Source organism: Pongo pygmaeus, chromosome 5 (genome assembly GCF_028885625.2).
Source record: "Pongo pygmaeus isolate AG05252 chromosome 5, NHGRI_mPonPyg2-v2.0_pri, whole genome shotgun sequence".
Lineage (NCBI taxonomy): Eukaryota > Metazoa > Chordata > Mammalia > Primates > Hominidae > Pongo > Pongo pygmaeus.
The window spans coordinates 4,007,808-4,033,354 of record NC_072378.2 but is presented as its reverse complement, the minus strand read 5'-3'; the positions used below and the strand labels follow the sequence as shown (position 1 = coordinate 4,033,354).

Here is a 25,547-nt window from a genome sequence, read left to right as displayed (position 1 = left end):
AATACACAAACTACAAAAAATAAGGATTGACTATGTTTTTCTAATCTTATTTAAAGTCAAGCTGCTGATTTATGGATGGAATTTTAAATTTACTTCTTTCTTATACAGAACAGAGAAGGCAGGAGCACCTTTGCTGAGTCAATAAGGATACCATCTGCCTACAAACCATGGATACCATTCTTGAACATTCTTCTCAGCCCTTAAATGCATGTAAATTATATAACATTGTGTTGAATACATATAATTGTCTTTGTGGCTCTCTGTGGTTGACTAAATTGTAGGTATTGTTCTTGTTCTTATGTATTCATTAGGACAGGTAAATTAATTTAAGCTGTGGTGTAAACAAGAAAAAATGGAATGACTCCAGAAAAGCAGCCATTTCTTACACAGTGTATCTATCAGTTCCAATCATTTTCAGAGGGAGAGTCCTCCAAAAATGATTTTTTTTTGCTACAGAAAGATAGCTGAAAAGTATCCTCAAATACAAAGTCAGGTTAATGCTTGTGCAACATACAGAAAGAGTGGATAAAAGAGCCTTGGATGAATAAACAAATCACGCAGGTGTAAAGCACTCAGACAGAGGTGATAACATGAGCCAAATGTTTACTTTTGAAATGACTTTCTTCTCTAAATTATAACAATGGGAAATAAGAAAAACACCCCAAAGCAGGTAATATTCCAGCATATTATTTTTAATATCTCTGACATATAAGATTGTGTTGGAAGGGGATACAAAGCCTAGCTAGGAAGAAGAAAAGAGGATTAATTTTGTAAAGGAGGCATAATAATGCCACAGGTTTAATTTATCTCAAGCAATGTCATCCAACTAAAGCAGGAAACAATTATGATACAGAACGTTGAACGTGGACTAATCATTTTAATGACGAATGGAAAAAGCCATAATAGATTTTTCACCCAGAAATTTATAGAGTTAAATAACACCATAGTTGCCTTCGCCACTCTTCCCAGTTCATTTCGGCACAGGAACTTAGCAACAGTCAAAGTCCTTTGTCTTTAGCTACCACTCACTGAAAAAACAACATTTCAAACCACAAAAACACTCACGTTAACACCTTCTGACAACTTAATAAAAAGGTAGCAACTGACTCACAACTTATTATCAAATGTGGAAAAGTACGCTCTAGAAGGAAACTTTCAGCAGCTCATCCATCATCCAACAGACCTTCACAGAGTACAGTATTTTCTGTCAAGCAGTGCGTCCAGAAATGAGAAATGAGGTTGAATATAGGGTAGAATTCTTCCCAGGATATGCCCCTTGTAATAAAATAGATTACTAATCAGACATAAAACACAGTGACATAGGGGCCAGAAGAAAGAAATGCCCAGGAGACTGTAAGAGCTCAGGACAGGACTAACCAGTGGGTGGGTCGGAGGAGATTCCTGGATATGCCAGTGCCTGGAATGAGAGAACCTGGAAACAGAGAAACTGAGCATCCCAAGTTCATCTGAAATGGGAAGTTAACGTGTGAGGCTGGAAAGAGGTGCCTGAGAAGGTAGGCAAGGGCAAATCTTGTGGGCCTTATTTGCCAGTGCTAAGCAGCTTGGGTTTGTTAAGCAGGCAAAGGGGACTCACTAAGAGATTTTCAGTCAAGGGGAGAGATTGGGGAGAATCGTGTGGAGTGTAAGATTTAAAATTTAGGGAGACCAGCCTGGAAGCAGGGAGAGAATGGATTGCAGAGGTGGGACTAAATTAGCAAAACTGGGAAGTGGCTGCTACAGGAATCCAGGTAACAGTAATCTCAAAATCAATGAGGGCATGAATTAAGACCATGTAGAGGGCTATGAGATGAGGGGGGAAATTTAAAAAATATATTTAGGAGACAGAATCACTAGTATTTGATGAATGATAGATGTGAGGTGTCAGTGAGGTAAGGGAATCAAAGATTCTTCCAGATTTCTAGCTTGCACTGTTAATTGGGACGGTGTATCAGAATTGTTCCTCAAGACTGAATGTGACAGACTTTGTATATGCTGTAACAACAGTATCTGATGATGTAAATATTGGAAATATTACGGATTAATAATGTAATTTACGGATTAATAATGTAAATTATTAATGTAATTTAATGTAAATTAATAATGTAATTTACGGATTAATGATGTAAATTATTGGAAATAAAAATTATCACGACTGACAGAGTCATCATGTAACATTCTACTCTGATATCTTAAGATACTCTGTGATCTTAAAAAAGAAACATTCACACTACCACTGAGCACAACACTGTGAAGTTGATATGCTGACCCCAAAGATTCATTATAGCCGGAGACAACACCTCCTGGGCACCTGCTAAGAGAGTCTGAGATTCTCTGAACCCAAAGAACATCAACGGCCCTCCTAGGCAGCATCAGTCCCCTGCAATCAATAAGACAGGATCTAACCAGACCGGAGGACCCCCCCCCCAAGATTTTCATAAGCTCCAGGGGAAGCTGGTTATATAACAGGGTGAAGATTAGAGCTTTAGAGAGGTCTTGACTGAGTTTCTGCCTTTCCTACTCTTATCCAGAATCATTACACCCTGAAGATATATCTGGAGTCCAGGATTTCACTGAGAACTGGATAGCTGGGCATGCCAATTGTATCTTCAATGGCTCTCTGCTTGCTCTCAGCACGGAATCCAAACTCCTTAGCACAGATACAATGACCTTCAAGCTCAGGTGGAGCATCTACCAAAATCACAATGGTACCCTTTTGCTGCAACTGGCCCTCCCACCCACAGAGCCATGGCAGCCATGTTTACAAGGCATGGTCTGGACACCTCTTAACAGTTTAGTAAACCAAATACGGACCCAAGATGACCCTCTGCCAGGAATGTCTGTCTCTTTAACCATCTCCTTTCTCTCAAATGCTGGATATAATGGGGCTTTAGTAAATGACAGCTGGTAGATACGCAAATGATTTCTCCAATAGGAAAAACATTCCTCCCGAGGTGATGGTTTTATTGCTCTATGGGATATTAACCAGTTTTGTTTCTAACTTTGCAATCTATTCCAGCATTCTTTTTTTTACATTGACTATATTAAACTAGTCTTTTAACTTCTTCTTTAGCACCCTGTTGGTTCCCTAATTAACGAGCTAAGTAAATCTTTGACACATGCTCTTTCTATATTTTTAAAATTATACTTTGAAAAAGATAAGCTAATTACCCACACCCCACTCTTTTCTGTGGTAGGTATAAGCCTGAGAGTAGTTTGCTTGCATTGCAAAAGGTTTCACTATCAAAATATGCTTACCAGTATGAGATTTTAAAAATATTTCCATGACAGCTGTTTCATCTTCTGGAAATGAATGAGTCTTGTATTATCTGCAATATCTGATTACTGCATTTCCATTACCTCTGAGGTAACCTAACAGCCTTGGAGAGAGTCAAGGTCTCCAAGAGAGGGAGCTCAGCCTACCGACTACCACTTTGTAATATATGGAGAGACCGGGTGTGGTGGCTCACACCTGTAATCCCAACACTGGGTGGCCGAAGCGGGTGGATCACCTGAAAGCAGGAGTTTGAAACCAGTCTGACCAACAAGGTGAAACCCCATCTCTACTAAATACAAAAAATTAGCCGGGCCTGGTGGCGCACGCTTGTAACCCCAGCTACTCAGGAGCCCGAGACAGGAGAATTACTTGAACCCAAGAGGTGGAGGTTGCAGTGAGCCGAGATTGTGCCAGTGCACTCCAGCCTATGCAACAAGAGGGAAACTCCATCTGAAAAAAAAAAAAAAACCTCTGGAGAAAGGCTTTGGGATAAGCCCAAATTGTTCTATTTGACATTTGGTGTTGCCCCATCTACACTATTACCCAAATCTACCTGATGAAACTTAATGATAAAGTTACTTGAGACTTGGACTCTGCCCACCTGCAAGCCTCATGTCTTTGGGGAATTCACCTGATTAATCTTTCTGGGTCTCAGTTTCCACATCAGCTCAACAGAGCAATATGCTCAACAGGGCAATTTCCACATCAGCTCAACAGGGCAATATCATTTTCCTTACAGGGTTGTCGAAAGACTTACAATTAGCCTGGCTCACTATAGGTAGTCCACAGGTGTCAGCTACATAAATCTAAAACTCCTAGGCATGCTTGGATAGGACAACTTGGGCACAGAATTTAGAGGGGTGGTTTTGTTTTGTTTTGTTCTGTTTTGTTTTTTGGTTCTCTGGGAACCGGACAAGGTGACACAGCCAAGGCCCTTCCAACTCTTAAGAATTCTTCCCCAAAGAAAATAGTTTGCAAATGCCTCAGCAGAACTCAAAAATATCCACAAACTCTTAACTGACACTAAAAACTTGGGTACTTCAAAAATCACTTCTGATCCCCAGGCGTCCTACCAGGTCTGCAAACCTTCGATTTGGGGATGCATGACCTAGCTGCTTTTAAGCATACGCCCTCAATTGTTACCCCACCTTCCGGCTCAGGGCCGGCTCTCGGGATGCAGCGACCCCTCCTCGCCTCGCTCCGCGGGACTCCGGGCAGGGCGCTCAGTGCTCCGGCAGCCGCAGGGTTCGCAGAGCTGAGGTCCGCCCGAGAGAGCAGCCGCGCCTCCAGCTCGCAGTTACTCGGAGCCAGGCCGGGGAGCATCTGTGCCCCGCCCCACGCGCCGCGCAACTCCTCCCGGGATCACCGTCCCCGCGCCGCGAACCCCGCGCACTTCCTCCACTCCCGGGTGATACCCGGCCTCGCTCCGGCCCCGCCCCCGCATCTCAGCCCCGACTCCTAACCGCCTAGAGCTCCCGCCCCGCCCACGCACCGACCCCCCCCCCAGCCCCACCCCCGAGCCCCCGCAGCCCCAGAGCAGCCAGCGATGGCGAAAATAGCCTGGCTACGTTCTCAGCCTGGTCCCGCCCCAACCCTGGCCCCGCCCATGCCCCAGGCTCCTGCCTGGGCTCTGCTCTCGGCCCCGCCCCGCACCCAAGCCCCGGCCCCACCCCCGAGACCCCTCAGCCCGAGCCCAGGCCCCGCCCCCGAGACCCCTCAGCCCGAGCCCAGGCCCCGCCCCCGAGACCCCTCAGCCCGAGCCCAGGCCCCGCCCCCGAGACCCCTCAGCCCGAGCCCAGGCCCCGCCCCCGACATCCGGCCCCACCCCCGAGCCCCGGCAGCCCGAGCCCAGGCCCCGCCCCCGAGATCCGGCCCCACCCCCGGGCCTCCGCAGCCCGAGAGCCCAGGCCCCGCCCCCGAGCCCCGGCAGCCCTAGAGCCGCCCAAGGGCTGGCGATGGCGTACTTGCCGTGGAGACTGGCGCAGCGTTGGTGTCCGAGGTAAGCTTGGAGCCCCGGCCGCCCGGCCCAAGGTCGCCCGCAGGATACCGCTGTCCCGGCGAAGGTCGCCGCCGTTGGAAGACCCTCCTTCCCTATTGTCTAGGTGGCAACAGGATTTTGCTTTGCTGGTTTTCCGGTGAGGTAGCGCTAAAAAGTGACCACCTCACACGCGCGCCCTCCTGCACCGCTGGGCCCAGAGTGGCCAGGATGGGCGCGTCGGGAGGTCAGGGCTATGGTTCTCTGTCCGCAGTTCCCAGGGTCTCCGCCTGCCTCCGCGCACGCTCCCATCCTCCTGGGGCCGGACTCCGGGCGGGTGAGCCGCCCCAGCTGGGCACGGTGGTTCCCTGAGCACCCGGGCCTGCGCTTCCCAGCCGGGCTGCTTCTGGGGTGCAAAGTGTCGCTTGCGAAAAGCGAGGTAAACGCAAGCCGTTATCACTCTTGTGGACTTAACACTGCGTTTTGGAGAACACGTATCCTATAAAGTGAAATGGCCGGGTACAGAGTAGCGGCTAAGAAGCACACTGCACCTGCCTGGGGTCCCGGGCACCCCGCACGAATCTGTGTGTAGGGAACAAAACCGAAACACGGTGGTGGCCTTGAAGTGGTGCAGTTATGAGTGATTTTCCCGACTTATGTATTTTCTTAAATGGTCGTGTTTTTGCTATTTGTTTTTAAAACTCACGCTTTATTTAAAAATTTGTTCCACATTTTGTGGAAACTTGTACATTTCGGCTTTCTGTGGACATTTTAAATTTTTCTTTCGTTTTCTACTTGGAATTTGCCATATAAGATGCAGTTTTTCCCTTTACAGAAAATCATTTTAATATAAAACTTACTGTAGGCTGATCTTATTGAGTCAGTTACTAATAGTCCAAAGTTTGAACCTAGAGTTCATTGCACCATTTTCGAGTTACATAATTGTGTTTGTGTGTTAGGCTTGGGCTTTGTAACCTGTATTATTTTAATCATCTTTGATGCCATTAACTCTACTATTCAAGGTCATCGTCGTGAACACCCTTTTTTTGCTTGTGACCTGAGTCCTGTGCATTGAAGTTTGCCACCCCACCCCCGCTCACTATGTGTGCTTAAAAACGTGCTGATCACCCCGCGGTGGTTGCTGTTTCTGCTCTGTTCCTGGCTGCCTGGTTAAACATCCCGTAGAAAGGGGCACGCCTGCCCTTCACTGACTGCCCCCTTCACTGACTCCCTTCCACTGCAGGTAGATTCCCTCCCATCTGCTGAGAAGGCTGTGGCTCTATCTGGAATGCCAGCAACTGCTTGTATGTCGTTTTGAATATTTCTTGTATGTTCACATCCATTCTCCCCTCCTTCCACCTGTGTGTATGTTGGAACACCAGCTTTGCCAGCAAAGAGGCGAGAATTGACCTGATATAGCTTATGGCTTATCAGTGAGTGCAGAGGCTGTTTCAGGACTTTGGGACACTTCTCTAAATTCTGTGCACTTTAGCCTTTTGGTCTCCTGCTGTCCACTGGCTTGCATGCGCCTCACTTCTTGCCTTTGACAAAATTTACCTGGTCATTCCTGTTCTGGCTGCCTTTATCTTTAGTTGCTTACAGATACCTCCCTGGATGGTTACTTTTCCTTTTATTTAAAGTTACTACCGTTAGCTTCTGTATTGACTTATTATCTTGGAATCCTTACAGCCAATTATTTGCAGCCAGTTTGCTGAGGCAAGTATAAAGAAAATATCTATAGACAAACATGGCATTTTGGTATGTATAGGCTGGGAACAGTTAGAAATCAGGCTGCAGAAATGTGAGGGGTGGGAGCAAATAGAAATCAGTCTGCCCAACTGTAGTTCTCTGCAGGTCACTAGTTTTCCGGCAGTTCAGCTGCACATGAATAGAACAGCAATGAGAGCCAGTCAGAAGGACTTTGAAAATGCAGTGAATCAAGTGAAACTCTTGAAAAAGGATCCAGGAAACGAAGTGAAGCTAAAACTCTACGCGCTGTATAAGCAGGTAAATGCCTACGGTCGAACGTTATTTAAAGAATTTTGGGCAAATGACTTCTTAAATAGATACACTGTGTGTTTACTAAAATGTAGCCTTAACATTTTGGTTTGTCTTGCTCCTTCTTTGAAGAGTGTGTGTGTGTGTGTGTGTGTATATATATATGTATATATATGTATGTATATATGTATATATGTATGTATATATGTATGTATATATGTATGTGTATATATGTATATATGTGTGTATATATGTATATATGTATGTATATATATACACATATATTTATATATGCCAGTTTTTTATATTAGACCTTGAAATACTATTAAGGCACGAAGTGTCTCAGTGTCACACCAGAGTAAAAGAGACTTACGAGATATAATATTCACATTTGCAGACCTTACTTAGCTCTTGATTAGAATAAATCAATTGAAAAAGGTATTTTTAAGACAATTGGGGAAGTTTTGAGTAAGGACAGAGTGTTAGAAGATACCTAGAAATCATTGTTAATGGTGTCAAGGTTATATAAGAAAATGTTGATATTTTTAAGAAATGCGTACTAAGGACATAGGGGTGAAATAGCATGGATAGTTGAAGTTCTCTAAGCACAAAAAGAAAAGGATAGATGAGGCCAGGCATGGTGGCTCATGCCTGTAATCCCAGCACTTTGGGAGGCTGAGGCGGGCAGATCCCTTAAGGTCAGGAGTTTGAGACCAGCCTGGCCAACATGGTGAAACCTCATCTCTACTAAAAATACAAAAATTAGCTGGACTGGTGGCGCACACCTGTAATCCCAACTACTTGGGAAGCTGAGGCAGAAGAATCGCTTGAACCTGTGAGGTGCAGGTTGCAATGAGCCAAGATTGCGCCACTGCACTCCAGTCTGAGTGACAGAGCGAGACTCTGTCCAAAAAGGAAAGGAAAGAAACAGAGAGAGAGATGAAGCCAGTGAGGCAGTTTGATAATTGTTGAACCTGGATGATGGGTATTGGGAATTCATTATAGTATTCTACTTTGGTGTGTTTAGAAATTTTTATAACAAAATTTAAAAACTAAAGCTTTTAAGTTTCAATGCCAAAGACTTCCCTGGCATGTTTGCCTCTCTGGGCTCCTGTGTTATCTATTTTTCTGTTCTATGATGGGTATGAGCTTCTCTTTCATATGGGTGTGTATAGTAAAAAATTTAACCTTGCCCCAAAAGAGGTGTGGCTTTGCCCTCAGCTTCTGGGAAGTGAATCTCTAAAGCCTGATAGGAGTGTCTTTATTTGCCTGGATTGTCTTAACGATGTGATTTAGGGTGGGGGCTTCAGGTTATACAGTCATGCACAGGTGATGGAGCCCCACTAAAAACTCTGGACACTGAGACTGGATGAGCTGAGCATCTCTGGTTGGCAGGACTCCCTGTGGACTGTCACATCAATTCTGGTAGAAGTGCCCTATGCTGACTCCATGGGGAAGGGACAATGGAAACTCCACATTTGCTACTGCCCCAGACTCCATTCTGTGTGTGTCCTCCCTTGGATGATTCTAATCTCTATCCTTTCCCTTAATAAACTATTAATTGTGCGTTTAACAGCTTGCAGTGAGTTCTGGGTGTCTTTCTAGCAAATTGTTGCACCAGAGGGTGGTCCTGGGAGCCCTCCAGCCTTGCGATTGGTGTTAGCATTGAGGACAGTCAGGAGACAAGGGCAAGCCCTTATCCTGTGGACTGTGTTCCCTCTAACTTCTAGGTTGGCTAACTCTTGCCAGATGACACTATCTCTGTCTAAAGAAATTCATAACCTCCTTTACTGCCTTTTTCTTTTTTCTTTTGTTTTTGTTTTGTTTTTTTGAGACAGAGTTTTGCTCTGTCACGCAGGGTAGAGTGCAGTGGCACCATCTCAGCTCACTGCAACCTCCACCTCCCGGGTTCAGGCAATCCTTCTACCTCAGCCTCCTGAGTAGCTGGAATAACAGGAACCCGCCACCATGCCTGGCTAATTTTTGTATTTTTAGTAGAGATGGGTTTTCACCATATTGGTCAGGCTGGTCTCGAACTCCTGACCTCAGGTGATCCACCCCCCTCAGCCTCCCAAAGTGTCGGGATTACAGGTGTGAGCCACCGCACCCAGCCTGTTTTTCAAAGACTCTTTCTTCTTTCCTCTTTTAGCTAACTGTATTATAAAATTTTAAAAATTTTACGTGGAATTTTAAATTGCTATTTCCGAAAAGTAGCTGAGTGGGATATTTTATTCTTCTCAAAACACCCACTCCATCTAGCCTCAAAAGTAAAATTTAATTCCTTTTTGCTTTTTACTTACATGTTCTTCAGTTAAGTTTCCTAAGAACCAGTAGCTCTGACAGCCCCACCCTAGCCCCTCAGCTACAGTTTTGTTACCCAGGTACCAAAAGTCCACCACTGAATTAGTGGTGGTTTTTTTTGTACCTTTAGATAGGCTTTTGGAATATGCTGTGGGTTTTCAAGTATTTGTTGACTAGTTCCTTTTAAAGATTGTTTGCTTGAATATTTTGAATGTTTGTGGAAAATATGATTACCAATATAAAACTAATGAACCATTAGATTTTTTTAGAAAGTACTTCCCCAAAACCTTTATCCTGTGTTATTTTCATAGACAAGCAGTTATAATTTATTTCCAGTCTTTTTTCTGTTGTTCGTGCATTTTCGGCAACAACATCAAAGAGACTGGAGGGGAAAATTCAGATCAATTTACATACCCTGTGAAAGGATTTGGGGGAGGCATTCATGCACTTATGGATTTTATGGATCTTAAATATTTAAGGGTCTAGTTTACATGGACATTTGAACATATTGCCCCTCTCCTTTTCACAGGCCACTGAAGGACCTTGTAACATGCCCAAACCGGGTGTATTTGACTTGATCAACAAGGCCAAATGGGATGCATGGAATGCCCTTGGCAGCCTGCCCAAGGTGAGTTTACTAGTTACTGTGCTTTTATTTGCTGTACTTCTAAAGAAGTTTGGTGCTTCTCATTAAGCCATTATACATGGAGTGTTCAAGATCTTGATGTGCTTCTGTTCTTTCTTCATTGCAAGGTGCTACTTATTAGTATAGAAACTTTCTCAAAGTGCTTATTCATTGACCATGGGCTGAGGTTGTTTGTCATCGTCCGTTCAGGAAGCTGCCAGGCAGAACTATGTGGATTTGGTGTCCAGTTTGAGTCCTTCATTGGAATCCTCTAGTCAGGTGGAGCCTGGAACAGACAGGAAATCAACTGGGTTTGAAACTCTGGTGGTGACCTCCGAAGATGGCATCACAAAGATCATGTTCAACCGGCCCACAAAGAAAAATGCCATAAACACTGAGGTAATGTTACCTGCCCACAGAGTTTGTCCTGTTTTACTTTCTTCTTCTATGTGTTTCACACAAAAGCTGTAGAGTTTCAGCATCATTCCTATTTTAAGGTATCTCTTGTTTGATTTGTGCAGTAAGGTTGGTAATTGTGGCTACTTCATACAACAGAGTTGAGCATTCATTGTTTAGAGTTTGTGAACTTCATGTAGGTTCTGATATACCCAGAAGGCACTGCGATTTCCTAATAATGGAAGCGGAAATAAATGAATATAAATGAAACATGTTGCTATGAGAGAATTTGCATAGAAGCCATCTAAGTTTGGTGTAGACTGCTCCCAGAAGTATCTTCATGTCACTTAGACATGAAAGTAAGTCTTTCTGCTTGCATGGGGGCTTCATTTTTTATAAGTTTAGGGAGAAAGGAGAGAAGGACTTCATCTTAAACAAATTCTAACCCAGCTCTGCTTTAAAGTAGCTGCTTCACTTGGCAACTTTAGTCTTTGAATCTCTCACTGAACTAGAATGATAATAAAATAACCACTTTAGCCCCTTCTCCTTGAAAAAAATTATAGGGAATTAATTGGATGCTTGGTGCTCAACTGGGACTAAAATTTGAGAGGACTATGACCATTGGGTCAATAATCTCCATTGTGGCAGAAAGAGCATACTCACTTTAAAATCATCTTCAGAATTTCATGAAGTAGGATATGTGTCATTCAACTAATAAAGCATTTAATGCTCCAACTTTATTTCCCCTTTCCCCTGACTCATTTCTCTACAACTGTGATAATAATTACTCTGTACAGAGTGTCTAATGAGTGCCAGCACTCTCCACACAGAAGTTTATTTAATTCTCACAAGGAGCCTGCTGTTATCATTACTTAACAACAAAATAATTCGATTCAGAAGTAACTTGCTCAAGTTCACATAACAAATAAGCAGCAAAACCTAAATTGAAACCCTGACAGCCAGTCGTGGTGGCTTACCCCTGTAATCCCAGCACTTTGGGAGGCCAAGGTGGGCAGATCAGTTGAGGTCAGGAGTTCAAGACCAGCCTGGCCAACATGGTGAAACTCCATCTCTACTAAAGATACAAAAAATTAGCTGGGCATGGTGGTGCACACCTATAGTCCCAGCTACTCAGGAGGCTGGGGCAGGAGAATCTTTTGAACCGGGGAGGTGGAGGTTGAGCCAAGATCATGCTATCGCACTCTAGCCTGGGCCTGGCAGTGAGACTCCATCTCAAAAAAAAAAAAAAAAGAAAGAAACCCTGATAATCCATCTCCTAATCCTGGTCTCACCAGTCGCCCTGCTGTGTTGTGTTATGTGATGGAATGAGTTCCTTATCACTTCCCTCAGGAGAAATGCTTAAATGCTTATTCATGTATAGTCATCCCTTGGTATCCGATGGGGATTGGTTCCAGGACCTCCGTATGGACACCAAAATCCGCAGAACCTGAAGTCCCCCATAAAAAGGCATAATATTTGCATATAACCTCTATATACACTCCCATATACTTTAAATCATCTCTAGAGTAATTATAATACTGAATACAATGTAAATGCTATATTAAATAGTTGTTATACTGTATTGTTTAGGGACTAATGATAAGAGAAAAAGCCTGTACATGTTCAGTATAGACAGAATTCTTTTCCAGATATTTTTGATCTGTGAGTGGTTGAATCCATGGATGTGGAACCCGTGGATAGAGAGGGCCAGCTGTTTTATGGAAAGTCCATGTGTCTTTTCCAGTGTATTTGTGTCTATAAGTATCAGCCCTCTTCATCATTTCTTTCCAACACTGAAATCTCATCTAAGGTTGAAATTGCACCTGTTTTAAATGCATTAAAAGCTATATAGCTGCATGTCCAAGATTTTCAGAAATGTTGCTGATTTAAAATTTTGAGGCACCTTCCTTGAACACCATTACAGTGTCTTGAAAATTCTAGCCTTTTGGCAGTCACTAACACTTCCCAGACTGCCAGGGGCTTCCTTGAGGTCACAACAGAGACGTTGCTTTGTAGAAAGTTTTCTCTGACCACCTCCCACTCTGCCCACACTAGATAAGCCTCAGCACCTCCTCTGAGTTCCCTGCTACTTCGTACTTTCCACCCCCCTCCTCATTTGAACATGTTAATTCCAAATTGAACATGTTAAGTCCTCTGTTAATTCCAAAAGCTCAAGGACTATTTCTTTCTTGTTCCCTTTTGGAAAAAAAGTGGTTTGTAGCCGGCAGCTCCTGCCATAGCACCAGGTACATAATATGCACCAAGTAATTGTGAAAGGAATAAAAATTCTTTCAATTATATTGGTCCACCTTTTTGGTTATAAAATACAACCAAAATAAATGTTAGGCACTTTGCTGAGAGCAGGCTTGCAGCCTGACATTTGGTGAGTCCATTGATTGATGATTCCTGTGTTCAGAGTTCTTTTCTTTTCCTTGTCTTCCCATTACACAGATGTATCATGAAATTATGCATGCACTTAAAGCCGCCAGCAAGGATGACTCAATCATCACTGTTTTAACAGGTAAGACATTTTCTCAGGCACCCTAATTAAATTTCTATTTTGAGGGGCCTCTTAATAGATAGGAAATTGAGTTAAAAATCTCTAAGACCTGGAGGCCGAGACAGGCGGCTCCCGAGGTCAGGAGTTCGAGATGAGCCTGATTAACATGGTGAAACCACATCTCTGCTAAAAATACAAAAATTAGCCGGGCATGGTGGCACACATCTGTAATCCCAGCTACTCAGGAGGCTGAGGCAGGAGAATCACTCAAACCTGGAAGGCAGAGGTTGCAGTGAGCCGAGGTCGCGCCACTGCACTCCAGCCTGGGTGACAGAGTGAGACTCTGTCTCAAAAAAAAAAAAAAAAAAAAAAAGCTCTAAGATCTTTTCCAGTACTGTCATACTCTGATTTATAAATATACAAAAAATGTTTAAAAAAACACAGATATCCAGTTCTTCGCAATTACCCAACATAAATTAAGACACATATGTCCACAAAAAGACTTTTACAGGAGCAGTCATGGTAACCTGATTTATAACTGCCAAAACCAGAAAACAACTCAAATGTTCAAAAACACATGGATGAATAAACAAATTGTTGACTATTTGTACAATGGAATACTCAGCTATAAAATGGAATAAATGATATACACAAGAATATGGATGCATCTTTAAAACACAGTTCAGCAAAATAAAGACAGGAGTGTACATATTATATGAGTCCATTTGTAGAAAGTTCTACAGTAGGCAAAAGTTCTTCTCTGTGGAAATTGAAGTCAGAAAGTGATTGCCTTGGAGCAGGTGCGATGGGATAGCTAGGAAGGAGCCTACGGGAAGCTTCTGCGGTGATGGAGATGTTCTGTATCTTGTTTTGGATGATGGTGATCTTGTGGGTATTTAAAATTATTAAAACTCACCTAAATGAACATTTAAAAACTGGTTCTTTTATTGTACATAAATTATACTTTAATTAAACACACACACTCAGAAACACACTTTCAATTGCTCTTAGAATAAAGGAAAAACTTCCTCATGGGATATACAAAGCACCGTCAGGTGTATTCTGCCAGTCCTCAACCTGCACCGACTTCCCCCTGCCTTTCTCTGAGTCAGCTACAGTGGCTCTTATTTCATCTACACTGGGGATAACCTCTCCAAAGAGCCTTTGCACAGGCTGTTCCTTTGTGTAAACTGTTCTTCCCAGCCCTCTTTTTCTAGCCAACCTGGCCTCTCCTTCAGATCTCAATTCAGTTGTCCCTTCCTTAGGAAAGTTCTTTCCTGAACTCCCTGATTAGACCAACCCTCCTGGTACATACCGTCATTTAATGATGTACCTCTCCTCTATTTCAACAGTAGCATTGGCTACATTTATCTGTGTGTTTTTATAGATCAGTGTCCAGCATACTCACTAGTTTGTAAGTTAGGGCAGGAACCATCGCTGGTTCTCCAATGTATTTCCCGTGCCTAACCATAGAGTTTGGCATGCAGTAGATACTCAAGAATTATAGGATGATTGAATGAGGGATCTGTTGATTTTCTTACTTATAGGAAATGGTGACTATTACAGTAGTGGGAATGATCTGACTAACTTCACTGATATTCCCCCTGGTGGAGTAGAGGAGAAAGCTAAAAATAATGCCGTTTTACTGAGGTAAGAGTAACTGACCTTTGTCTGATCCCAGAGGGCCCGTTCTTAGTCATCAAAGTGGTACTTAGTTGAGCAAAAGTGCAATATCTACTTCTCTGTGTCAGTGCAGTTAATTGTGACTTTGGACAAGCATATTGCTCTAAACTGCCTCCATCCATAGGTGGGCATTCATTCTTTCTCTTTGACCTCTGTTACCTGTTCATCCTGCTGGTCTCATGAGATTGGACTGGAAAACATAAAAGTGAGCTATAGTTGTAAACAAAATTATCTTGCATTGAGGCAGAGGAATTTAGCCAATTCTCATCCAGCCAGAGGAATGGGAGATTTCCATGAATGCTGAAAGTAGGAGACTTGGAGGAGTCTTGTAAAACACAGGAGGAGGTCATGAAGGCTTTCCTCTTTATTTCTGCCAAATCTGTAATTCCCACTTGCTGTGATATTGCAGCATGTGCTCAGTCACCCAACCTAATCTCTAAGACTGCGGCTGGTTTACAGCCCTGAACTCACTGTCCAGAATACAAGATTCAAACCAGAGTTGACCCGTAGGTCTCACTGGTTGGTCTTCCATCCACTGCCATTCAGACGGATGCCCTGGATGAATCTGGTGCAGAAGACCAGGGAAGTGACAGGACAGGGAGGCACTGCTGGTGGTGGCTGTGGAAATACCCAGCCTAACAGAAGGCTTTATCTCAGAGTCAGACTGTCTTGCCCATGCTTCAGTCATGCTGCTTTGGCACATTTAATGATTTTGTGTTTCCATTTCTGTAGGGAATTTGTGGACTGTTTTATAGATTTTCCTAAGCCTCTGATTGCAGTGGTTAATGGTCCAGCTGTGGGCATCTCCGTCACCCTCCTTGGGCTATTCGATGCCGTGTATGCATCTGACAGGGTAAGTCAGCTCCCAGAAAGCAAGAGGTCAGGCAAGCAGCGCGAGACGAGAGCCTTTGAATCCTCCTTCAGCGTTGCCAGTCATAAGCAGGCTACATGTTGTTTGTGGTAGAATTAGCTGAATTTAGATTTTTCCCAAAGCATTAGTGTAATTTGACTGATTTTGTTTTTCCTTCATTATTAACTTGCATTTTGTTGTGAACATTGTTCAACTCTGTCTGTTCCAGATTCTAATCAAATTCCACAATAGGTATTCAGTTTTCATGTTATTCTGAAATATTCAGGAGACACGTGAAAGTTTGTTATGGGAGGGAGGAATAGCATCTCTGCAGGTTGTGCAAGGGATTATTTGATCCTTTTTACTGAGTAAATGGATTTAGAATTTTAGAACGAGAAGGAACTGTGAGCATTATCTACTCTCACGCCCTCCTTTGCAGATAAGAAAACTGAAGCTCTGAGAAGTTCCTTGCCCAGAACACAATTCAGCCTTGTGTTCACCATTGCATTATATAGATTTTAGTTTTTATTTTTACTATAGTAGTAATATATATGTCATAGTGGAAAATAAAATTTTGAAAGATATGAAAAAGTACCAAGAAAAGCTACAAGGTAAAAATCACTCCTTATCTTGCCACCTAGAGATAACCAGTCCTAACGTTTGGGTTATTAACTTACCTTGTTTAACCAGTCCCTGACTGCTGGAACCCTAGGCTGTTTCCAATTTTTATCATTACAAGCACCTAATAACCACCTTTAGGGTATCAGATTGTCAGGTGACTTATGCTTATGTGATGGTAAAATGTGCTGATGATTACAGCCTTCTAGGAAACATATGGTTTTTACCACTGAAGAGATTTCTAGTTTTGTTCAGAGGTATTTTCCCCACTGATAGACAGGACCATATAATAGCATCCTTAATTCTTTGAATTTTCTTTTGCTGGATTCCATTGAACCAGATTGGATGTATTGACAGACCTAATTCTTATGAATAATTTTCCCACAAAAATAGCAAATGAGATTCTAGGTGCCAGGCTGCCCAGCCTTTGTAGGTGGAGGTTTCTGTTCAAAGGCAGAAATCAATGTCTTTGTTCACAGTCTGTGTATTAGATGACTGATTAGTCATTGACCTGCTTTTAACAGGGACTGGGTCAATAGTTCCTGACTTAAGATTGGGGATCTCATTCTTTAATACTTGGAGGGCAAATACTATATTTGAATCTTGTTCTGATTCTCCCACTGAATTGAAAATTACTTTCAATATACATCATCCTTATTTTTTTTTTTTTAAGAGATGGGAGTCTCACTCTGTCACCCAAGCTGGAATGCAGTGGCACGATCTTGGCTCACTGCAACCACCACCTCCCAGGTTCAAGCGATTCTCCCACTCAGCCTCCTGAGTAGCTGGGATTACAGGTGCGTGCCACCACATTCAGCTAATTTTTTTGTATTTTTAGTAGAGACAGGGTTTCACTGTGTTGGCCAGGCTGGTCTCGAACGCCTAATCTCAAGTGATTCGCCTGCGTTGGCCTCCTGAAGTGCTGGGAGTACAGGTGTGAGCCACTGAGCCTGGCCTACATCAACCCTTTAAAAATTTTGGTGATTTCCGTCTTATGATATAAATTGTAATAAATGTTGAAATCAGAGAACATATATACATAATATATATAAAACATATCTACTGTATATATATTATAATATATGTATATTGCATATATATATTAAATGCTAAAAAATTTGGCCAAAAGTAAAATTTATTTGTCAAATAGTGTCTGCTGATAAAAGTTTACCCAACCAAATAAATTGAGCATCATTTAAAATAAAGGAAATTGAGGTGGGCAGATCACCTGAGGTCAGGAGTTCAAGACCAGCCTGGCCAACGTGGTGAAACGCCATCTCTACTAAAAATATAAAAATTAGCTGGGCTTGGTGGAGGGTGTCTGTAATCCCAGCTACATTGGAGGCTGAGGCAGGAGAATTGCTTGAACCCAGGAGGTAGAGGTTGCAGTGAGCCGAGATCGTACCACTGCATTCTAGCCTAGGTGACAGAGCGAGACTCTGTCTCAAAAAAATATATAAGTAAAAAATAAATAAAATAAAGGAAATATGCTAAAGGAAAAGGCTGTAGAAAAAATTGTTTTATAGGATTTACTATTATTGGCTTCAAGAATAAATATCATATTAAATGATGGGTTAATATTTAACCCATATAACCAAAATATTAATCAGTACATTTTATCTATTTTGTACTGTGGGCAATGGTTAATAATGCCTATTAGCTCTGTCAGCAAATGATACATTTCCTGTATGAGTTAAGAAAAAAAGTAGAAATCATAACAATAATAAATCTTTGAGTGGTCACTGTTTAGGCACTCTGTTAACGTGCATTATATATATTATAAATATACGCATACACACACACGTATTCACATAATGTACAGAGTAGCCCAATGAAAGAAGGACTTGGCCAGGCACAGTGGCTTACGCCTGTAATCCCGGCACTTTGGGAGGCCAGGGCAAGTGGATCACCTGAGGTCAGGAGTTCGAGACCAGCCTGGCCAATGTGATGAAACCCCGTCTCTACTAGAAATACAAAAATTAGCCAGGCGTGGTGGCAGGCCCCTGTAGTCCCAGCTGCTTGGTAGGCTGAGGCAAGAGAAGGCCAACAGAGGGAGACCCTGCCTATAAAAACAAACATTTTCCTCCAATGTGGCAAAAATAATGTTTACAACCTAGGCCGGGCGCGGTGGCTCACGCCTGTAATCTCAGCACTTTGGGAGTCCAAGGCAGGTGGATCACTTGAGGTCAGGAGTTCGAGACCAGCCTGGCCAACATGGTGAAGCCGTGTCTCTACTAAAAATACAAAAATGAGCCGGGTGTGGTGGTGCACGCCTATAATCCCAACTGCTCGGGAGGCTGAGGCAGGAGAATCGCTTGAACCCGGGAGGCGGAGGTTGCAGTGAGTTGAGATTGCGCCACTGCACTCAAGGCTGGGCAACCGAGCAAGACTCCATCTCAAAAAAAAAAAAAAAAAGAAAAGAAAAGAAGGATTGGTTCCCATTTTACAAATGAGAAAACTGTGGTACAGAGAGGGTAAGAAACTTTCCCAATGTCACTAAGTAGTCTGACACCAGAGCCTAAACCCTTAACTCCATCTGCTGCTCTCTTTCTGAAAATAAGCATTTTAAATGCTGCTTATTGGCAACTTTGCATGTACCTGTTTGTGTCCCTTTAGCTGTTGTTGGCAGTTTTCTCAGTTTCCTGCTTATATTCCTTAGGCTGTGTCTTCTGGGTATATTTTTTTGAATAAGTTTTCTTTCGGATAAAAAAAAGAAGATACATGACATTAACAGAAACTTTTAAAAATATTTTGATTATTTTTATGTATATGCTGCATATATTATAGATTTATATCTTCTAACAGTTATGCATTAAAAATAACACCATGTCTGATTATAGGAAATGAAATCTAAATATTCTTTTACATATTATGAATTTTACATTAACATTCTTTCATAATTTATTCATCAAGAAACACAAAAATATGTCTTAAATGTAAAAAAAAAAAAAAAAAACTAAAAATGACTATATACTAAATAACCAGTATTGAATTAATTCCAGTAGTTAAAGCCAATCAAAAAAACCACTGGGGCAAAATCAAGACAAATGACAGATTGAGGAAACAATTTTTCAACTCATGTAACAAAAGCTGATCTTTCTATGACATTTTTTAAAGTTTGTCTATAAAGCGATAGATCAACAAGCTAAAATAAAAATGGGCAGTGGTGAGGAATGAATAGGTCAGACAAAATGAAATATAGAGGGCTATTAAAACCATATGAGAGAAACCACTGAAAAAATGAAAAGATAAGCCACAGACCAGGAGAAAAGATTTGCCTGACGCTCTAATAAAAGACTTGCAACCTGAATATGTATCTTACAACTATATAATAGGAAGGTAAACAGCCTAACTTAAAAAATAGTGGACAAAATATCTTAACAGTTGCTTCACCAAAGAAAATATACGTATGTCTAACAAGTACATGGTAAGAGACTTAATACCATTAATGGTTAGGGACATGTAAATTAAAACCACAGTGAGACCCCACTGCACACTTACTAGCATGGTTAAAATGAAGAAGACTTTTAATAGCTAGGTTTAGTGAGGATGTGGAGCAATTGGAACTTTCATACATTGCTGGTGGGAATGTCAAATGGTACAACCACTCTAGGAAACAGTCTAGCAGCTTCTAAGCTAAATATACGTTTACCACACAGCCCAGCCATACCACTTAGGTATTTACCTATGATAATTGAAAACACATTCACCCAGTGACCTGTACACAAGTGTTCCTAACTACCTTTTTGTTAAAATTATCTAAACATTTTTATTTTTAAATTTTTTTTCAGTTTCACTGAGGTATAATTGACAAATAAGAATTGTACAATCAGGTGCTGCATAACAACATTTTAGTCAATGGCAGACTGCCTGTAAAACGGTGGTCCCCTAAGATTATAACACCATATTTTACTATACCTTTTCTTTTTTTTTTTTTTTTTTTCCGGCTGTCACCCAGGCTGGAGTACAGTGGCATGATCTTGGCTCACTGCAGCCTCCTCCTCCTGGGTTCAAGCAATTCTTGTGCCTCAGCAGCCTCCCGCATAGCTGGGACTCCAGGTGCACACCACCACACCAGGCTAATTTTTGTATTTTTAGTAGAGATGGGGTTTCACTACGTTGGCCAGGCTGGTCTCGAACTCCTGACCTCAGGTGATTTGCCCACCTCTGCCTCCCAAAGTGCTGGGATTACAGGCGTGAACCACCACACCTGGCCTACCTTTTCTATGTTTGATATATTTAGATACACAAAAGACATTTGTTATAACTGCCTAGAGTATTAAGTATAGTATCACGCTGTCCAAGTTGGTAGCCTGGAAGCAGTAAGCTATACCATATAGCTAGGTGTGCAGTAGGCTGTAGCATCCAAGTATAGGTATGTATACTCCATGATACTGGCACAATGACAAAATTGCCTAATTATGCATTTCTCAGAACATATCCCCATTGTTAAGCAACACACGACTATATATATTTAAGGTGTTCAACTTGTTTTTCATAGCAGCCTTCTTCATAGTAGCCTTTCATATGTTGCTAGTGGCAGTGTCAAATGGTACAACCATTTGAATCCTAGAAACAACACCAATGGCATTAACTGGTGAATGATAAACATATTATTGTACATCCATACAAAGGAATACTACTCAGAAATAGCGAGGAACAAACTACTAATACATACAACAGCATGGTGACTCTCAGAAGTCAGACTCAAAAGGCTACAGAATGTAGGATTCCACTTATACAACATTCTATAAAAGTCAAAACTGTAGGGACAGAAAACAGATTAGCAGTTGCTTGGGGGTGGGAGGGAGGGACTGACTACAGAAGGGCCCCCGGAACCTTTCGGGGTGGTTGAAATGTTCTGCATCTCAGTAGCGGTGGTGGCTATATAACTCTCTATTTGTTAAAACTCATCCAACTATACACTTTTAAAGGGTGAATTGTGTGTGCATATTAACCACATAATCTTAATTTTTAAATAAATATTATTAAGTATTGTGAAGTTATAAGCAAATCGTGATTTTTAAAAATAACACATGAAGCCAGGCGCGGTGGCTCACGCCTGTAATCCTAGCACTTTGGGAGGCTGAGGCAGGTGGATCACCTGAGGTCATAAGTTTGAAACCAACCTGGGCCAACAGGGCAAAACCCCATCTCTACTAAAAATATAAAAATCAGCCAGGCATGGCAGCACATGCCTGTAATCCTAGCTGCTGGGGAGGCTGAGGCAGGAGAATCGCTTGAACCCAAGGGGTGGAGGTTGCAGTGAGCCGAGATTGCGCCACTTCACTGCAGCCTGGGCAAAAGAGCGAAACTCTGTCTCAAAAAAATAAATAAATAAAATAAAATCACACATGAAAAGATGGTTTTCTTTTCTCTCCTGCCCCTGCAGGCAACATTTCATACACCATTTAGTCACCTAGGCCAAAGTCCGGAAGGATGCTCCTCTTACACTTTTCCGAAGATAATGAGCCCAGCCAAGGTAACTTTTGGAATGTTTAAAAATAAAACTTTATGAGTCATCTCAAGAAAGAAGGAAGAGTAATCTCATATACTCTGCCTTCTTTCCCTTGGTAATATGGACAAAAGGGAAGCTAATTATTTGCTCTTCAACTCTAAGAGTTTTACCAGTGGAGGAATCAGGCTATGGGAAGTATCTGCTATGCAGGAAAATTAGAAATTCTCTCTGCAACTCCCAGAACTGGGATCCTCCTCTTCAGCTGGCTGCTTAGTGCTAGCTGCATTGCAAGCACCTCAGCCTTGCAGCTGTGTGGCATCAGTCACTTGAAGGACCAGGGCTGTGCCAGCCTCCCTTGGTCCCCTGAGTTTGGAGGCCACTCGGTTCCTTTATGGATGACCAGTATCTCCTAAGGAGAGACATGATGATGTCTTCACTTTCAGAGTTACGGTAAGTACCAACAGATGGGAGGTTTTGTGGGGGCTCACGGCTGCCAGAGCCACCCCCAATCACAGCAGCCCTTCCATCAGCCTGCTCATGGGTGTATTCTCTCCCAGGCTGGTGAAGTGGCTGCTCAGGTCTTTCGCTATGTTTCCTAGTTGCCCATGCCCTGTGGCATGACTCGAAGGGGATTGTGAAAAGACTAGAAGCTGAGTTATAGGAAAAGGCTTAGCAAATATTGCTGCAAGATCTCAAAATGGGGCAGTGGGAATTGAGCCTGTTTTCATTGCCTATTAGGATTTTGTTAAAAACTTATATATGTATGTTTTTACTCTCATTAGGCTATCACATACCCTGAATTGAACTTGGGAAGGGGACAGAACTGACTCTACAAGTCTTAGAGCATTTGGCTATTAGAGCATTCCTTGGCTGGGTGCAGTGGCTCACACCTGTAATCCCAGCACTTTGGGAGGCCAAGGCTGGTGGATCACTTGAGATCAGGAGTTCAAGACCAGCCGGGCCAACATAGTGAAACCCTGTCTCTACTAAAAATACAAATATTACCCGGGGCATGGTGGCGGGCACCTGTAATCCCAGCTACTTGAGAGGCTGAGGCAGGAGAATCATTTGAACCCAGGAGGCGGAGGTTACACTGAGCCAAGATCGTGCCTCTGCACTCCAGCCTGGGCAACACAGTGAGACTCTGTCTCAAAAAAAAGAAGAGCATTCCTTTTCTGGAAAAGAAATTGCAGATGTAGAGAGGATATCCACTTAATGTTCTCAGTTTTTTCGGAAGCTAACTAAACTATAAGTCTTTGCTTTTCTTTAGTCAAATAGAACTAATTTGAGTACCAACGCAGGTAAAGAAAACTCTCAGAGCCAGATCACTGGGTAGAGTTTCCAGAGAATGGAATTTTGAAAGTTTCTAAAGGTTGACCCAATGACCGTGATTTTTCTCTCCTTTTTTCCTCTTTAAAATAATAGTTTATAGTGTATAAAATGGAAAATCATAGCTGCTGTGGGTTATAGAATCAAGCGTCTGCTTCAGATCATTTCTGCCCTGGACCCCCTGATCTTGCCTCTCCAACAATGACACACAGAAGCAGCAGCCCTTACAGACCTTCCCAGGAGCCTGTCTCAGCACACAGTTTGCAAACCATTGCCTATTGAGGTCATCAGCTTCTCCCTTACTGAGAAATACCAGCAACCTCAAAAGACCATGAGTAAATCTCTCTAAGCCTCCTGAAAGCAGTTAACTGAAGCCTTGTTTTATTAAGTTAGTATCTTAACCTTGCTTCTTGCTTTTCATTTCAGGCAACAGAGATGCTTATTTTTGGAAAGAAGTTAACAGCGGGAGAGGCATGTGCTCAAGGACTTGTTACTGAAGTTTTCCCTGATAGCACTTTTCAGAAAGAAGTCTGGACCAGGCTGAAGGCATTTGCAAAGCTTCCCCCAAATGTTAGTATTCATCTTTTACTTCTAAGAACCTTGAAAATGATTTCCTAAGGGAAAAATTTATTTGCCTTCAGAGAATAAGTGATAAAAAACACAAGACACATCTTTAGTTACCTCTAAGCACATCTAAATTTGGAATTAAAAAATAACTGTAGTAATGTTGGAAATACAGTACTGATTTTTACAAAACTTAACAAATAGACCTTCCATTTCTGTGTGGGGACAGAGGGGCAATTCTGTATGGGGATTACTTGAGCAGGATGCTAGGCGGTATTTGCTGAGCACTTTTACTTTGGAATCCAGGTGAGAAGCGTGGATTAGCTACTTTAAGAGTCTTATTGTGTAGCACTTTTGTTTTTGTATGTGGTAGTGAGTGACTGATTGCTTTTATATTCTTGCTATTCAAAATGTACTCCTGGAACCAGAAGCTTGAGCAGCTACCTGAGGCTTTTTGGAAATGTATTATCATAGGCCTGCCCCACACCTACTGAAGTAATTTATATGCACACTGAATTTTGAGAAGCACTGTCTTATATTGCACATGCAGCTTAAGATTTAACAGCATTAGGGCTGAGAACAGTGGCTCACACCTGTAGTCTCAGTACTTTGGGAAGCCAAGAAGGGCAGATCACCTGAGGTCAGGAGTTCAAGAACAGCCTGGCCAACATGGCAAGACCACATCTCTATTTAAAAAATAGCCAGGCGTGGTGGTGGGTGCCTGTAATCCCAGCTACTCTGGATGCTGAGGCAGGGAGAATTGCTTGAACTCGGGAAGCAGAGGTTGCAATGAGCCAAGATCGCATCACTGCACTCCAGCCTGGGTGACAGAGTGAGACTGTGTCTCAGAAAAAAAAAAAAAGATTGAACAGGATTTATTAAATGAACATGGGAGAAACAAGAACCAGAATCATAGAATAATCTCACTCCTATTAGATTAACTTTTTTTTTTTTTTCTTTTTGAGACAGAGTCTCACTCTTGTCACCCAGGCTGGAGTGCAATGGTGTGATCTTGGCTCACTGCAACCTCTGCCTCCCGGGTTCAAGCAATTCTCTCGACTCAGCCTCCTGAGTAGCTGGGATCACAGGCATGTACCACCACAACCAGCTAATTTTTGTATTTTTAGCAGAGATGGGGTTTCACCATGTTGGCCAGGCTGGTCTTGAACTCCTGACCTCAACTGATCTGCCCGCCTCGGCCTCCCCAAGTGCTGGGATTACAGGCATGAGCCCACGTCCAGCCTAGATCAACTCTTTTTTTTTTTTTTGTATTATTATTATACTTTAGGTTTTAGGGTACATGTGCGCAATGTGCAGGTTAGTTACATATGTATACATGTGCCATGCTGGTGCGCTGCACCCACTAACTCGTCATCTAGCATTAGGTATATCTCCCAATGCTATCCCTCCCCCCTCCCCACACCCCACAACAGTCCCCAGAGTGTGATGTTCCCCTTCCTGTGTCCATGTGTTCTCATCGTTCAATTCCCACCTATGAGTGAGAATATGCGGTGTTTGGTTTTTTGTTGTTGCGACAGTTTACTGAGAATGATGATTTCCAATTTCATCCATGTCCCTACAAAGGACATGAACTCATCATTTTTTATGGCTGACCTTATTGTTGGTTTTGTTTTTCCAGGCCGTGAGAATTTCAAAAGAGGTAATCAGGAAGAGAGAGAGAGAAAAACTACATGCTGTTAATGCTGAAGAATGCAGTGTCCTTCAGGGAAGATGGCTATCAGATGAATGCACGAATGCTGTGGTGAAGTTCTTATCCAGAAAATCAAAACTGTGATGACCGCTACAGCAGAGTAAAGCACGTCCAAGGAAGGATGTGCTGTTACCTCTGATTTCCAGTACTGGAACTAAATAAGCTTCATTGTGCCTTTTGTAGTGCTAGAATATCAATTACAATGATGATATTTCACTACAGCCCTGATGAATAAAAAGTTTTGTAAAACAAGCTTAAGAATTCA

The 25,547-nt window shown here is 42.4% G+C and overlaps 2 protein-coding genes across 6 annotated transcripts in view; one reads left to right on the top strand and one right to left on the bottom strand.

The window, feature by feature from the left end:
- The first annotated feature begins 5,137 nt into the window (after nt 1-5,137).
- Nucleotides 5,138-25,534, top strand: ECI2 (enoyl-CoA delta isomerase 2). Its single transcript, XM_054493564.2, has 10 exons — nt 5,138-5,273; nt 7,094-7,256; nt 10,078-10,176; nt 10,384-10,572; nt 13,021-13,090; nt 14,617-14,719; nt 15,485-15,605; nt 21,613-21,702; nt 23,434-23,577; nt 25,211-25,534. The coding sequence occupies exons 1-10, from the start codon at nt 5,230-5,232 to the stop codon at nt 25,364-25,366; spliced, it is 1,179 nt and encodes a 392-aa protein (XP_054349539.2). The 5' UTR covers nt 5,138-5,229; the 3' UTR covers nt 25,367-25,534.
- LOC129039607 (testis expressed protein 56) overlaps nt 10,177-25,547 on the bottom strand; it is a 44,767-nt gene continuing 29,396 nt past the window's right edge. For 2 of the 5 annotated variants that reach the window (XM_054493567.2, XM_054493566.2), the window contains exons 3-5: nt 18,819-18,916; nt 10,583-10,801; nt 10,177-10,459 (exon numbers count right to left, since the gene is read on the bottom strand). In XM_054493567.2, the coding sequence (XP_054349542.2) occupies nt 10,746-10,801; nt 18,819-18,916 (154 nt within the window). In that variant the 3' untranslated portion in view covers nt 10,177-10,459; nt 10,583-10,745. Of the gene's footprint in view, nt 10,460-10,582; nt 10,802-14,734; nt 14,943-18,818; nt 18,917-25,547 lie in introns of all 5 variants that reach the window. The other 3 variants (XM_054493565.2, XM_063665781.1, XM_063665782.1) reach the window with 2 other exon arrangements.

What these genes read in the sequence shown, in the direction of transcription:
- ECI2 (XM_054493564.2), top strand. Translation starts at nt 5,230, where the DNA reads ATGGCGTACTTGCCGTGGAGACTGGCGCAGCGTTGGTGTCCGAG. An exon ending in TCTACGCGCTGTATAAGCAG is followed by an intron (nt 7,257 to 10,077) that starts GTAAATGCCTAC and finishes TCCTTTTCACAG; the next exon opens with GCCACTGAAGGACCTTGTAA. An exon ending in TTGCAAAGCTTCCCCCAAAT is followed by an intron (nt 23,578 to 25,210) that starts GTTAGTATTCAT and finishes TTGTTTTTCCAG; the next exon opens with GCCGTGAGAATTTCAAAAGA.